Source organism: Microtus ochrogaster, unplaced genomic scaffold, assembly GCF_000317375.1.
Source record: "Microtus ochrogaster isolate Prairie Vole_2 unplaced genomic scaffold, MicOch1.0 UNK103, whole genome shotgun sequence".
NCBI lineage: Eukaryota > Metazoa > Chordata > Mammalia > Rodentia > Cricetidae > Microtus > Microtus ochrogaster.
In genome coordinates this window covers 799395-815313 of record NW_004949201.1, presented here as the reverse complement: position 1 = coordinate 815313, position 15919 = coordinate 799395, and the positions used below count along the sequence as shown (strand labels likewise).

The window sequence follows — 15919 nt, the reverse complement described above, 5'->3', positions numbered from 1 at the left end:
AAAAAAAAAACAACAAACAAAGAAAGAAAAAAGATTAAATGATAAATGAATGGATTTTGGAGCACTTTAGATGTCTCATTTTTGGATCAGAGATGCTCAACCTGTACCATTGCTACCATTAGGACCCTTAAATAGATTTATTTAGTTTATGTGTTTGAGTATTTTACCTGGACGCATGTAGGTGGCACAGGAATGAAAAGCACAGGAAGAAAGCATTGGAGAATTAGAGACATGGATGTAAGGCACCGCGTGGATGCAGGAAACTGACTGAGCCCAGTCCTCCACGAGAGCAACGAGCACTCCCAACCAGTGAGCCATCCTCCGGGACTCTTCTGTACCCAAACTGCCCACAGATTTAGAGCCACTATCCCAGCACCACATCTCAGGGCATCCCTATGATGACATCAGAGGCCCGGGAGTCCCATGAATGCTCCACCATAGAGGCAGCCCATGTCTGTCCTGAACCCCACATTGCCCCTGCCTACCGAAGTTCCAAGATGCAAGACACTCACCTCCAGCCCGCTCTCCCAGCTGCTCTCTCCAAGTTTCAATGATGAGGGAGAAGGTGCCCTGGTTGGGTGGAGAAGAGAGAGGAGAAAGAATGGAGGCTAGTGGTCAGAGAAGTCTCTCATGCAGGCCAGAACACGCATGGAGTCTGGAAGCCAGTTATGGGCCTGAGTAAGGAACACTCCCAAAGGAGCGGCCAAGAGAGCCAGCAACATTTTGGCCTCAATCCGGATACCTATTGAGTCCCTCAAAAAGATCATTGTGCCAGGTGTGTTTGCACAAGCCTGTAACCCCAGCACTCGGGAGGCTGAGGTAGGAGGGTTTCGAGTTTGAGGTCAGGATGGAGTACCTAGCAAGACCCTGTACAAAAGGAAAGTACCGGGCTTCCCCCTCACAGGTGAGGAGATCGAGGATGGAAAAAGTGAAGCCCAAACTTGTGTAAATTCCAAATACGGGCCTGCTCCTTTCTGAGCTCTGCAAGCTGCTCGGATGCCCGAGGACTCTGACCGGGACCGGTAAGGCGGGTCCCGACCAGAACTGAAGTTGAAAACAGGAGAGACTAGGGGAGTCCAAGAAAGCACTTTGGAGGATCTCTGGAGATCTAGAATGAAGACAAAGACACCCCCTCCCAACCCCAGCTTGCTGACTGCATGCCTATAATTCAGGAAGTGGGGGTGGAGTAGGAGGCAGAATTCAAGACCAGGCTCAGAAACACAGTGAGCTCAAAGACAACCAGGATGAGGAGATAACACCAGATAATGATAGCCTGAAATGAGAGTTCAGTTCCTGGGTCTCACAGAACTGACATGACTCCCACAAATTGTCCTCTGATATCCACATGTCACTGTGGCACATGTGTGTCCCCCTCCCCAACTAAATACATACATACATAACCACAGAAAGATGAGAATCCCAGCTTTTAGACATTCCCAAGGATGGGTGCTGAGGGTTCTGGGAACGTGGGTTCCAGGGGTAGTTAAGGTTGTGGGGCACGAGAAGGTGTCGGGAGCTGGGGATAGAAGGAGGTGGAGGGCTGGGTAGCAGGGGTGGGCTCACCGGCCAGGCATCGCGGAACGGCACACGGACGAGGCCGTCCGGTAGCGGCAAGGCAGCAGCTGGCGCTCCGGGCTGCTCCGTGTAGACGGGACCACGAGTGCTCGGCGCTGCGCCCAGGGCGCACAGGGACTCGGCGGTCTCCTGGGAGGCTCCCGGCTTCAGGCAGACCCTGAAGAAGAGGCGGCAAGGGCCTCGGGCGTTGCAGGGGGACTTCAGGGCCCCAAGGCCTGGGCCCGGCCCAAAAGAAATAATATGCAGCTCGAAGACACCGGCTGGCAGTGCCTAGGACGGAGAGGGCCACAGGGTTAGGGGACCTCGGAGACCTGGGCATCTGTCTGCCCAACGAAACCTCCCTAGGGCCTCCAGGTCTCTGCCCGATCCCATCTGTCCCTTTCTTTTCTGTATCCCGCTGAGTCTGACCTGGGGAATGAGAAGAGCCAGGATCAAAGTCTGGAGAAGCAGAGTCACCTGCAGGGAGACCATTGCTTTTGGGGACAGGGTGGGGGACAGCCTCGGGAGTCGCAGCTGCAGAATCCCGGAGCCTTATATCTGAGGGGACGCCCCGCCCCCTCAGCCAGTCCCTTGGTTCCCAGGGATCGAGGGGGAGAGGGTCTTAGGGGAAGGGACACAAGAACTCTATGTGGGCGACTTGATGGGGTTCATCCTGAGCGTGACTGCGGGAGCCAATCTGAAAGCGACAGGAGTTGAAAGTGACAATCTGTGTGCCCAGCGAAGGCCTACTGGAAGACGAACTGACTTTGTGTGTTATGTGGCTCTGCGGTGTGGGGTGTTAACACGGATGCGAGGCTGTAACAGATTCTAAGATTCTGTGTCTTCCCGAGCGGGAGAACTGAAGTTCGGGTGACTTTACTATGTGGCTATGTGCATTCCTCTCTATTCTGTAAGTGAACCTGTGAGGGCTGTGTATGCGTCTCCAGCTGGCTGTGCGTGAGGCTCTGTTTGGGAGGCCCACGGACATAACCCTGAGTTAATACGATGAAGATCCTGGATTCTTGGTGGAAGGCCCCAAGTATGCTTACACGAGTGTTTCCCCGCCTCAAAACAAAGCCTCTCTTCCCCAAATCCAGCATCACTAGACTCACCAGACGCCAGGCCAGGAGCCTGGCCGCGGAGGGGCCTCCCAGCTGTATGTAAATGTCGCCATCTGCCGGGCGGCCGAGCCCCTCCCCCTCGGGCCGCAGCTGGGCCTCCCGTTTGGGCTCAGGAAGGTGTGAGGGGCAAACGGGCAGGAAATGAGTCTTCAGGCACCAGGGGTCCGCTCTCCACCCCAGATAATGTAGCCCCCCCCCCAGGGACGTGGGGGAGGGAGGAGCCCTTTAGTATTCCAGGATCCAAGCAAATAAAATCACTTATGTGCAGATGCCCAGTCTCTAATCATTGTCTCTGCAGTGGGTGCTGAGCAAAGTTGCTTAAGTGGAGGAAACCCATCATACACACACACCGGTAAAGAATAATACTCAGAGCTAATGATTTTAGGGAAAACAAGAGTTACACCAATACCCACGTTTGTCTTACAGAGAGGAGGCAGTTATAGACCTGCTCAGTAATTATTTGGTAGAAAGAGCCCTGGGTGGACATGGTGGGGCAGGTCTCTGATCCAAACACTGCAGGGCAGGACAATCAGGAGAAAGAGGCCAACCTGGACTTCATGAAATCTTTCCCAAAATACATCACCCCACCTGAGCCTCACTCACAAGGCTGTGGGTTCAGTCAATCCCCAGCATTGTAAACTCAACCACAAGGCAAGATAGTTTCCAGAACTCCATGGCACACTGGAAGCAGACTTTCCGGGGTTTCTGAAAGGCTTCTTGGCTGTTTAGGACTTTTCCTTCTGTATAGACATAGAGGCCATCTGAGGTGACATCTGTGTTAGGGTCTGAAGCCCATGCCTGCAGCACACCGGGCCATCCGCTGTCTCATTTCATCCTAGGCTGTTCTCATGCACCTTCCCAAGGGGCCTTCCACGTTATCCAGCTAATCTAAACCAGCATCTTCTGATTAGTTTGGTGGCTTAGCTGAGGTGCTTGCCTCCAAGCCTGTTACCTGTGTTTTATCCTTGATCCACATGATGGAAGAACTGACCCCAAATGTGGCGGCATGTACAGACACACCCTACCCCCATACAAATAAAATAATAGCATCTCCAAAGCCCCAAACCACTGCTTCTCACCTGTTTCATCTCTCCCTCTGTGCTAAAGACTGAATGTTCTGCGTGCCTGTTAAGCAAGCACTCTATAGCTGAGCTACACTCCCAGCCCTTCTGTATTTTGAGAAAGGGTCTTGCTAAGTTACCTAGGCTAGCCCGAACCTTCCCAGCCTCAGTTTGCTGCATAGCTAGACTTACAGGCTTGTGTGTTTATCCTGCTCCCCTCCTTTTTAATTTCTTTAACTTATTTTAGGTTTGAGTGTTCTACATGTATACCTACGTGTCAGAAGAGGGCATCAGATCCTATTATGATGGTTATGAACCATCATGTGGTTGCTCGGAATGAAACTCAGGACCTCTGGCAGGGTAGCCAGTGCTCTTACCGGCTGAGCCATCTCTCCAGCAGCCCCCACCCAGTCCCCTTTCATCTTTTTTAGGTCCCTGAGAATGGCCTCATCGCACCTTCCCCAAGGTAGCAGCAGCACAGTGGGACTGTGCTTCCCATCTCCGTTGTTCACTGTGTCTTCCGGGAGCCTGGCAATCCGGGAGCCTGGCAATGGGGCCAGCGAGTACTTAAGCAAATGAGTGCAATAAAATGGGAACTGACTACTGACTTCCCAGAGGAGAAAGATGCTCAGGCCTTGCCCAAGGATGGAACCTGGAAATCCAGATCCTGTAGCTGTGGGGGGGGAAGGGGGGAGAAGGGGCCTGGTTACACACAAATGACTCCAACAATAAAGCAGGCATTGGCCGGGCAGTGTTGCTGTATGCCTTTAATCCCAGCACTCGGGAGGCAGAGGTTAGCCTGGTCACAGAGCTAGTTCAAGATACCTAGAGCTGTTACAGAGAAACCCTGTCTTGACCCACCCCCAACTGCAAAAAAAAAGAAAAATCAAAACAAAACAAAAAAAACCAAAGCAGTCCTCAAGCACGGGGCACTTGGAGTTAAAATTCCCAGGCCCCATCATATGGGCATTTTCTGAGGACTTCTGTACCTATGCCCAATTCTCTCCTCCATGTGAGTGGACAGGACACAGGGTCCAGGGCACCAAGGTGAAGGGAGAGATCTGAAGGACCCACTGGATGTTGAAGCAGGCAGCACCCAAAGTACCAGAGCCCTGATCTCCAGGGCAATGGAGCAAACTTCTTCCTTATGCTGCAGGGAACAGACTCAAGTCAGGTCACAGTTAAAGTCCATTCTAAAAGGGTGTGCAGCACCTAGCTATAATCCCAGTACTCAAGGTCAAAACCAGTCCGAGCTACACAGCAAGAGTCCCTCAAAACAATGCCCTCATCAAAGGGTTCTGTGAAACAAAGTGTGACCGCCCCTCCAGCAAGTAAACACACTGGGAGTTCCCTCCATGACAGCCCATCCCACCCAAGACCCTATCTCACACCACTTTGTCAAGCTTTGTCCCGCCATTGTTCCTTCAGACTCAGCCTCCAACTTAGGGCTCCAGATGCAAAAACAAGCATTCCTTAAAACAGAATCTTAGCCAGATGTGGCGGCACACACCTTTAACCACAGCACTCCGGAGGCAGAGTCAGGTTGTTCTCTATGAAGTGGTATCCAGTTTGGGCTACACAGTAAGTTCCAGAGTGAAACCCTGTCTTAGGAAAAACAGAGGGAAGTCTTCGGGACGTGATAGGGTACTCCTCTATTGCCCGGTTCCCCAAGCTGCGAATTCTGCTGTGAACTATAATTCTCTGAGTCTTGCTACATGACCAGTAGTGCTTCAGACGTGGCCATTCTCCCGCCAGGTCTGAATCTTAAGTGCTGAAGTTACAGCCCTGTGGCACTACACCAACCCTTCCTACCAACAAGGACATTTTAAACAGCCACAGTGCAGCAGCTAAGCTGGTCCATGGTTTCAAATTCGTGAAAGCATCATTATTATTGCAGCTGGGACAACACAGATGCTGGCTGGGGCAGAGCTTGGGTAAGAGACAAAATGGACACTTCACCCTACTTTAGACAGGAACAAACTAAGACAGAAGCACCTTGCCTAAGGTTTGTGTGGCCACTACATGAGGGCCTATCAATTTGGTAAGAGCTATTATTGGTGGGCTGGGGAGATGGTCAGCAGTTACGAACACTGGCTGCCTCACCAAGAGACCAGCATTCACAAGGCCTCTGGGAACCTCAGCGGACTCAATGTCTCTCTGGTTTCCATGGGCACCCTAAGTACATGGGGCAGCGACAGAGTCCTCATACATAACAGGAAAAGGAACAAGTAGTGGGGCTAGACAGATCAATCAGCAGTCAAGAGTGTACACTGCTCTTCCAGAGGACCCAAATTCAGTTCCCAGCACCATGCTGGGCAGCTTTCAACTGCTTGTGAAGCCCAGCTCCAAGGGCTTGGATGCACACTTCTGGTCTCCACGGACGCATGTACTCATATGTGCACTCGTACACAAACACAATCAAAAATAAATCTTTCTTTCCGGAGACAGGGTCTCTCTGGGTAGCCCTGGCTGTCCTGGAACTCACTTGTGGACACAGCTGACCTGAAACTCAAGAGATCTACCTGCCTTTGCCTCCCAAGAGCTGAGATTAAAGGCACCACCATGGCCCAGCTCAAAAATAAATCTTAAAAATAACTATGAGTTTATAGATGCTGAAACTGACTTCCAGAGAGGCTAAGTAACTTGTTTGGAATCACAGCCAGCCAAGAAATGAGTGAGCTTGGATCTGCACCCATAGCTGGAACTCATGACTACACACCACACAGCTATGCTGTTTAAAGCAGAAGCCAGTGGACTCACATGCTTATTAAAATGAAGAGGCTGGGGGTGCCGCTCACTGTAGAGTGCTTGCTTAGTATGGAGTGGACTGGGTATGGTGGTGCACAGCTGTAATCTTGGCACCCACGTGGAGGGGAGATCGGGAGTTCAAGGTCATCCCTGGCTACGTAGCCACTCCAAAACCACAGATGACCCTGCATCAAAGCAACAAGCCAAAATCCCACAAAAGAAAACAAAAAACATGGGCTGGAGAGGGGGTTCGAAAGTTAAGAGCACTGGCTGCTCTTCCAGGGGACCTGAGTTCAATTCTCAGCAACTACACGGTGGCTCACAACCATCTGTAATGAGATCTGGTACTCTGCTCTGGCCTGCAGGCATGCATGAAAGCAAAATGCTGTATACATAATAAATAAGTAAATCTTAAAAAAATAAATAAATAAAAAAGAAAGAAAGAAAACCAAAACCACAACAGCTCAGAAGGGTAAAAGAACTTGCCACTCAGTACTGACTGGAGTTCCATCTCCCAAGACTCACATGGTAGAAGAGATTCCCAGGTTGTCTTCTTGTACACACACACACACACACACACACGATCTGGGTTAGGATAGGGCTCACTAGCTGAGCCCCTGCTTGGCAGGTATCAGGCTGTACATTCCAGCTCTAGTACCATTGAGATAATAAAAAATAAAACTAGAGAAATAAGCGTTTTTTGTTTTGTTCTAGCAGACAACTGTGGCACATGCCTCCGGTCCCAGTTATTCAGGACAACTGTTTAAGCTATGTAATAAGAACCAGCCTCCAAAAGAAGAAAAATGGGAGGGGGGCATAATGGTGAACACCTTTAATCCCAGCACCTGGAAGCAGAGGCAGGCAGATCTCTGAGATCAATGCCAGCCAGGTCTAAACAGTGGGACCTCATATTCAAAACAAAGAAAAAGAAAAAAAAAAAGTGATCCTGCTTTCTGGCTTCTATAACCTGTGGATGATCAAGCAGCTCCGGGACCATCTTCCCAAGGAGCCACTGGCAGCAGCTAAGGCAAGCGGCCATTTCTGGTTCTCCAGAGCCACACTTCCCTTTATTTCCATAGCACACAAGGACTCCAGAGCCAGAGAGATGCTTTCTTTGCAGCTCTTACAGTGAATGGGAAGACATGGTGCGACAGAAATTCAGGCCTTCAGCTTCTCTGGCTGGCACAAGCCCCGAATCACAAGGCACTCACTCTGCCTGATGGTGGTGGTCACTGTGGATGATGACCCGAGTCCCGGACCTCACCCCAACGCCCCATCTGGACTCTCTGGACACAGGCATTGTGGCATCTGGGATGCGCTTTATTGGACACGTGGCTGTCCAAGCCTTGCTCTGTGAGGACTGGAGCCTGGGGCCCAGACACCAAGTCTGAGGAGGCCTAGCAGTCAGGGCTGCTTGGATCGAGGCCACAGGCGGCTGGTGAGTGAGCCAAAGAAGAGGCTCTGCTTGTTGGATTTGGAGAGCTCGGCCAGGCGCTGCTGCTCCTCCTGGGGTTGGGGGACAGAAAAAGACAGGAGTCAGCATCGACACAGAAGCCTGCCTTCTTTTAGACTTGGGCCCAGTATAGAACACTAGCCCACACGGAAGGATCTGGACCCTGGCAAGAGCAACTCCAAGCCCCAGGGGTGCAGGACTAGCATGCAAGAGGTACTCTTCTATCCCTAGCACAGTGAAAAACAATTGAAAAGTCAAACGCTACCAGGCAACACTGTCAGATGTGGTGAAACTACACCTGTAAACCCAGCATTCAGAAGACCGAGGCGGGAGGACTGAGAGTTTAAGGCCAGCCTGACTATGAGATAGTATCTCAAAACCAAAGCCAATGAAACACTTTCCCCAGACTCTGAAGCCACGCATGCACACATCCCTGTGGACTAGCTCTAAACCACAGTCCACCACGAAAGGCCATGGAGGACTTATCTCAAGCGCCGACTATTTCCTGTCTCCTGCTTCTGGCCCAGGCTGTAAAACCATTAGAACAGCCCTGCAAGACAAGCTGTGTGAGCCCTGGGTCAGAGGCTGAGGCTGAGGCCAGCCAAGACAGTGCTCAAGTTCACAAAGACATCCAGCAGACAGGAGCAGATGCTCCAGGGCACCCCCTCTTTTGGGGGGGGGTCTCAAAAGTGACCAGTGGGGACTGGAGACTAACCTGCTCGAGCCGGCTCTGTCGTTGTTTGAATGCCTCCAGCGGGTCGTCCTCTAGGGCATAGTGCTCCAGTACAGTCCGGACGTCCTCCACTTGGTTCAGTGCTATGGCTGTAGGCACAACAGGTAAAGGGGCGATGGTTAGTCAGGCTCAGCACGACCCAGAGTGAGGGTTAGCAAGCCCTAGAATGCTGTCCACACTGGCCCATAAGCTGAGAGGGCTGCTCCAAACATGCCCAAATAGCCCAAGAGGAATGTCTGGGTATTCCAGAAAGGTCCAGAAGACTCCAGGAATCTCATAGGTCTCCTCTACTCATAGCTCGGTTTGACACTAAGGACCAGTGTCTGCCATTGTCTGCACGGTCAAGGGCTCTGGATAGGACACCAGGGGTCAGTCTCACTCTTGAGGAAGGCAGATAAGTCCAGCAGGACCCGGTCATCAGAATTGCCATCCCAGGGCCTCAGGGCGACACCGTTGAAGGGTTGTAGCCGGAAGGCCTCCTTCTTGCAGTCTACGACTACTACTCGGGCTGGGTCGCGATTCAGACAGGAGATGTCCTGGAAGTAGGTGTGACAGGTCAGGGTCACCAGGGCCCTCCCTCCTGCCGATTGCAGAGGGACAGACACAGCACCATACACTTTGGGGTTGGCGTGGCTTGTAAGTCTCCTGAATACAGGCTCTAGTAGGTGACCTCAGGCTTCTGGGAAACTGGGGAGCTGGTCACCTGAACACCTAAGCCAGGGGTCTGGAGAGAACATGGGTTCTGGTGGGTTCAATGTCTCCCCAAGTCTGTGACAGGCTACAACTAGACCAAATACAACCCAGGAATTACAGAGAGGCCCTTTTCAAAGTCTGAGTTCTACCATGCAATAACACAAACCCTTGAGTCACTGACACAGGAGAGAACCTAACAATACACAGTTACTAGGGGCCTGGTCAGCGTGTTTAGATGCATGGCTGGCGAAAGGAAGGGATTCTGGGACAGTCCCGAGCACAGCCTCTTAGAAGCCATTTACAGCTCCAAAAACACCCAAGCTGGAGGCAAGCACTGACATCAGAAGGGGCAAGGCCCCCATTCTCTCAGCAGTACAATCACCCCCAGATCCATCCCAGAGGCCCGCTGTGACCCCCACATGGCACCTTTACATGGTGTCCTTCCATGTATCTGGTGGCGTCCCGGAACAGCCGGTAGGAGATGAAGCCGTGGGGGTCCACACTATCAATGAGTGGAAATGCAGTCTGCAAGGACGGAGGGAAGGTGAGCCTGGATCCCAGGCCCCTACGTCTCACCCACCTGTCACTTCCGGCTCAGAGCCTCACCATGCCAGTCTCTGACGTGAAGATGACGATTTCATACAGAGGGGCAAGCTGCTGGAACAAGGTCTCGATGCCTGGACGCTTCTTAAACCTCCAGCCGGTAGCCAACTAGACAGTGAGGGTGGGAAGCATTGAGACCCAGCCTGAGGGCCCCTGAGCAGGTTTCTCTTTGCTCCTGGGCCTGTGGGAGCATGGTAGCTGGGCCTCACTCACATGGCACATCTACTCTGAGCCAGGGCAGACTCATCTTTGACAACCTAGAGCAGGTACCAAAGGACGCAAAGGCAGCAGAGGAAATACAGCAGAGTGAGGCTGACCCCCACCACTCCCAACCCAGCCCCCCAAGTAGAACCCGACCCACTGTCTTCCACAGGACACACCGACCACTCCGGATGCAGGAGGACGCCAGTGAGCTCCAGGACCAGTGTATAGGGTGGCTGGTAGTAGGGTTCCCGCAGAGGGTCTGGGAGAAGGCAGGGGCTGGTGGGCTCAATGATCATCTGCAGGACAGGATGGGCCACTCACATTCAGAAACAGAGCTGGGCACGGGGGCATAGGGGCTGAGCCAAGCACACATACCACCCCCCACTCACCTACCACCCCCCACTCACCTACCACCCCCCACTCACCTGTCTGTAATCTTTGAAATATTTGTATGTCCGGCGCAACTGCTGAACCAGAATCGGATCTAGAACACCAGGCACAAAGGGATTCCAAAGTAAGCCACTCCTCCACCTCCCAAACAGGTCAGTTTATTTATTACTTCTTTACTTGCAGAACATAGATTTCTTAAGGAAAAGTAGGAAAGAACTCCCAAGAGGGAGAAGGATTTTAAGGGAAGAATATGTAATTTTACTGTTCGAGATAAGTTTCATGTGGCCCAGGTTTGTCTTGAACTCCCAATCCCCCTGCCTCTACTTCCCCAGTACCAAGATTACTGGCCTGCATCAGCAAGCCCAGCTCTAAGCACACTTACAGTCTACTAGACCTGAATAAGTCTGCACACACACACACGCTTCGTCTAACATAGAAGATAACGTATTTCCCCTGCCCAGCTTTACTGTGAATACTTCTATCTCCACAGCACGCCAGGTATAAAACAGAATGTCTACCTATCAGCCCACTTAAAGAACACAAAGCCCTTCTGCGCAGACACTTGGTTTCTGTTGTTTTAGAAGACGCTGAAATTCTCGTTTTTAACATCTGTGTGCACATTGTTTGAGTTTAAAGAGAGCCTCTTGCCTTTGTCTCCCAAGTGCTAGGATTTAAAGTTTCATGGAGATATTTTGGGTTGTTTTGTTTTCTGAGACAGGGTTCCCTGTGTAGCCCTGGCTATCCTGGAACTCACTCTATAGACCAGGCTGGCCTTGAACTCAAGAGATCCACCTGCCTCTGCCTCCTGAGTGCTAGGGTTAAAGGCCTGTGGCACCACTGCCCGGCCATGAGATATTTTTAATGGTCATAATCGAGTGTCTATGAGTGGGTGGCCCAGAACACTGTTAACACATCCCACAATGCACTGGACAGACTGGAACCAAGAACTACCTAGTCTGAAGTGTGAACAGTGCTGGGTTGCAGTAGCACAGGCCTGTATTCCCACTACTTGGAAGGTTAAGGCAGGAGAATTTACAAGTTCAGGGGCAGCCAGGATTACACAGTGAGCCTGAAGTCAGAATGGGCAATTTGCAAGACCCTGTTGATCTGGCATGGCCTTCTATATATGTGCTGGTTTTATTGGTTGATGAATAAAGCTATTTCAGCCAATAGCTTAGCAGAGTAAAGCCAGGCGAGAAATCCAAACAGAGACAAAGAGAGAGTAGGTGGAGCTGAGGAGACAGAATATTACTGGTAAGACACAGCCTCTTGGCGATCCATAAATTAATAGAAATGAGTTAATTTAAGATGAAATCATGTGTTAGAAATACGCTGAGACATTGGCCAAACAGTATTGTAATTAACATAGTTTCTGTGTGATTACTCGGGTCTGGGTGGCTGGGAAACACGAGTGCAGTCTCTGTTTACACCCTGTCCTACAAAAGAAAAAAAAAAAAGGAAGGGGTGTGTGTCAATGTTATCAGGCCGGAGAGCTGGCCCAGCAGTTGGAGTAGGCACTGCTCTTGCAGCGCACTCGAACTGGAACCCTGGCACATCAGGAGGACGACAAACAGCTCCAAGGGCTCCAAAACTCTTATCTAGCCTTGGAGGACACTCACATGCCCCCACAGACACACATACATACACATAATTTTTTTTTTTTTTTTTAGAACAAGTCTTTTATTAGGACCAGCATTGTCAGGGGAGAGCGCGAACGCATAATTTAAAAATAAAACCATGCTGGGTGGTGGTGGCGTACACCTTTAATCCTAGCACTCAGGAGGCAGAGGCAGGAGGGTATCTGAGTTTGAGGTCAGCCTGGTCTACAGAGTTCCAGGACAGCCAGGGCTACACAGAGAAACCCTGTCTTGAAAAAAACAAAAAACAAAAAAGAAAATAAAATAAAACCATGCTGGGGATGCAGATGAGTGGGAGAGCCCTTACCTAGCACCAGTCTTCCAACCCCAGAACCCACTGCTCTAATACAAACCATCAGCGTCAAAACAGGCATGGTGAACACTTGGCCAAATGAACATATGACTGCAGTGTAATGCCCTAATGTGGCGTTTCTAATTTAGCTGTCTCTGTGCTTGCCTCTTAAAAGTCTCAGTGTTGAAGAAGCCAGTATAAACCAGTGAACACATGTCAACCTCCCATGTCTACCTGTACAATTTAAATAACTTGCTTAAACCAATGGGGAGTAGGGGACGGTGGGGTACAACTTTAATCCTAGCACCTGAGAGGCAGAGACAAGGGATCTCTGAGTTCGAGGCCAGCCTGGCCTACAGAGTAAGTTCAGGACAGCCAGGACTACACAGAGAAACCCTGTCTCAAAACCAAATAAATAAGAAAACAAAACAAGCATGGGTTGAATATAGGTATTTTAAAAAAACAAAAAAGAGTCTGTCATAAGAGGTCAGGGGCTGCAGATGCTCAGATCTAAGGCCCAGGAAGCCTTGTGTCTGGGAGGGAGCGCTGGGGCTCCCTGCCCCCATCTGTTCCTGACCATCTGCTCCAGGGCTGAGGGGCTTTTGTTATGTCCCTCCCCCCAAGCCATCTAATTGTTGCACCTCCGTGGAAGGAGGAGGGGTTGGGGTGCAGAATAGGGGAACAGCACTCTAAACAAACGAAACAAGAGCAGAGACGGACACCAGGGAATTCGAGTCTGTGTTTACTCACTCACCATTGTCGAATTCATCAGGAATCTGGGAGAGAAAAAGAAAGGTTTGAAATGGCAGAGGTAGTACATCCACTCAAGGGGGTCCAGGCTGAATAGGCAAAGGTCCCAGGGAGGGAGAGAGAGGCTCACTTCAGACTAAAAGGAGCCCAAATGAACCATAAGCAGCCCACCCGCTAGAACAGACTCTAGATCGCTGGGTCTTATTCCAACTCACCTTAGTACCATTTTCATCCACAGGGTTGTTTCCTGCAAGGGAGAGAGACGGTTGAGAGAAACTGGACTCTAGCCTGCTGGGTCTGGAAGGTGTAGGAGAATGAGGCTTTGGACTCCCCACTCAGACAGAATATTGCTACAGGCACAGTTCCTGGCTCAAGGGAGGAAGAGGCTGGAGGGCAGGAGTCCAAGATATTTGAGAGAAAGTGAGTTAGCCGGGCATGCTGGCACACGCCTTTAATCCTAGCACCTGGGAGGCAGAGGCAGGCGGATCTCTGTGAGTTTGAGGCCAGCCTGGGCTACAGAGTGAGTTCCCAAGGCTGTTAGACAGAGAAACCCTGTCTTGAAAAATAAAACAAAACAAAAAAAGGAAATAAAGAGAGAAAAGAAAAAGGGAGAGAATGTTGTCTGAGGCTGAGACACAAGGGAAGGTTAAGGTTTTGCTGCAAAAGGAGAGACAGAGACATAGCTTCAGGCACTGGGCCAGCCCCTATGGTCCCAGTCCCTTAGTTCCTGAATTCAGGTACAAGAACCAACTAGAGGACAGAACTTTAGGTACAAGGGGTAGAAGGGAACTTGTTGAGTTTCAAGGTCAGTATTGAAGTTGATAGGGGATGAACATAGTTTGAGGAAAGAAGGGGAGGTTCCACGGTAGAAATCTGGGGGTCACCAAGCCAGGGGTATGTCTCTCACCAAAAATATAGACGATGCTGACAGTCCCACCGGCCCCAAGCAAACCAGCAAGCCAGAGAGCAACTTTTTTGGCATAGCTGGGACCTTCTGAGCCAGGCTGATGCTGTGGCCCCTGGGCCTTCGAGCCTCCACGGCCGGCGATCTCAGCAACCTGAGTGAAGGGGGAGGAGGTGAGGTCAGCTAGGGGAGAAACTGCAGGATACTCTGACCTCTAATTTGGTCCAAGTAGACTCAAGATCAAGGGCCAGAACACCCACAGAGCCCCAGAAAATTATGTCCCCGGACGAATAAGTTGAAAGGTTGGTCCCCTCAGAGGGTCAAAACAAAACTGGGGTTCAAGAGATGACAGACCGGATTGCCCAAGATCCTGGAAGCAACAGGACTGCAGGGGCTGGAGCCAGGAAGAATAGGGCAAGGAGAATAAGGGATGGTGGGAAGAGCAAAACTACGGGGACAGAGGGCACACGAGAGACAGTTAAGACATTCGGACACCAGGGCCCGAGATGGAGGGGTAGGCAAGGGAAGAAAACAGGGGCGAGGCTTACGGAACGGCAAGTGATGATGGACCTAGAGGTCAGAATGGCTAGGTCGAAACGGAAGGCAAGCTGGCTCCCTCCAGGCTCCCTCGCTCCCCACCACCGAAGCGAACGAAATGTCCCAAAGGCCAGCCTGGGACCCTGGCGCCCGGGCCCCTCCCCCGTGGAGGATCACCTGAGTGTTCACTGACACCAGGACAGGTGACCTCGCCCAGCACCCACGTGGCTAAGACATGGGCTGCAGAGGATGCACTTGGGACCACCACACTCCGGCCCCGGGGGAGCAAGTGTGGTCCACACGGGAGGCATGGGAGCACCCCAAATCGCGGGCTCCGTCCCATTCAGCACCCTGAGGCGCGGTACTCTAGACTCGCCGGGGTGCGACCATACGCCCAAAACTTAGAGAGGAGCCCCGAAACGGGCGCCGATCCCGGTGCCGCTCACCTGCTCTGGGGTGCGGGGAGGCGGCGTCGCCAGCCGCGTGCACAGTCCCCGCGCGCCGACCCGGAGCCCGCTCCGCAAGCGCGAGAACAGCGCCGCCGAGGCCGCCATCTTGCGCTGACGCTAGCGGCCCCGCCCACTTGCTCGCTCTCTCCCGCCCCTGGCAGGGACTGCGACCAATGGGATCGCTGAGATAAGGCGTGTGGACGGGAATCCGAGAGGGACACAAAGGTGTGTGCGGAGTTCCTTCGGTGTGCTCTTGGCTGCTGCGCTTCACACTGTCCCCCGTGCGCACTAAATCGGAATCCAGTCACCTGGCACAACGCCCCCTGGCGCCTTAAGGACCGCCACCATCCAGTCTCTCGGAAATAGGAGTTCGCCTCTCGTCGTCTGAGATGGACCGAGACTCAAAAAGCGAGGTGAATAGGCAGCCCTCACTTTTTTTCACGTGGATCAGAACCTGGACCGGTGTTTGTTCTCTCGCGTCCTCCGATCCCTTTTGACTCCTGCCACCATGAGTTTCTAAAAAGGACTGGAGATCCTACCACTCATTCGGATTCATTCACCCAGAGGAACAGTGCATGCTGACTGGTCGAGGCTTCATAAGAAATCAGTGAATTTGAGGTACAGGAATCCGCAATGAGTGTTCCCCAAGACGTTTTTAAAAAGCCAGATTTTTACACTTAAACTTAAAACAAAACAAAACAAAACCACAACGTACTAAGATATAAAAAAAAATACAAAGACGGGCAAAGGAAAGGTACACAGAATTCAGAGAAATGGTTATTTCTGGGGT

At 51.5% G+C, this 15919-nt stretch overlaps 2 protein-coding genes across 2 annotated transcripts in view; both read right to left on the bottom strand.

The window, feature by feature from the left end:
• The window catches only part of Dll3 (delta like canonical Notch ligand 3), a 9340-nt gene extending 6997 nt beyond the window's left edge, over nt 1-2343 (bottom strand). The window contains exons 1-3 of the mRNA XM_026778070.1: nt 1984-2343; nt 1564-1845; nt 513-570 (exon numbers count right to left, since the gene is read on the bottom strand). Coding sequence (XP_026633871.1) covers nt 513-570; nt 1564-1845; nt 1984-2046 — 403 coding nt within the window. The 5' untranslated portion in view covers nt 2047-2343. The remainder of the gene's footprint in view (nt 1-512; nt 571-1563; nt 1846-1983) is intronic.
• Nucleotides 2344-6941: 4598 nt separating this feature from the next.
• Timm50 (translocase of inner mitochondrial membrane 50) lies at nt 6942-15249 on the bottom strand. The gene is made up of 11 exons (XM_005371291.3): nt 15127-15249; nt 14147-14297; nt 13455-13486; nt 13244-13265; nt 10596-10654; nt 10347-10466; nt 9970-10074; nt 9790-9888; nt 9050-9206; nt 8653-8759; nt 6942-7990 (listed from the first exon to the last, which is right to left on the bottom strand). Exons 1-11 carry the CDS (start codon nt 15232-15234, stop codon nt 7889-7891), a joined length of 1062 nt encoding a protein of 353 aa, XP_005371348.1. The 5' UTR covers nt 15235-15249; the 3' UTR covers nt 6942-7888.
• Nucleotides 15250-15919: the final 670 nt, after the last annotated feature.

What these genes read in the sequence shown, in the direction of transcription:
- Timm50 (XM_005371291.3), bottom strand. Translation starts at nt 15,234, where the DNA reads ATGGCGGCCTCGGCGGCGCTGTTCTCGCGCTTGCGGAGCGGGCTCCGG. An exon ending in CAGCATCGTCTATATTTTTG is followed by an intron (nt 13,487 to 14,146) that starts GTGAGAGACATA and finishes TCTCCCTTGCAG; the next exon opens with GAAACAACCCTGTGGATGAA. An exon ending in TCCTGATGAATTCGACAATG is followed by an intron (nt 10,655 to 13,243) that starts GTGAGTGAGTAA and finishes CTGGTGTTCTAG; the next exon opens with ATCCGATTCTGGTTCAGCAG.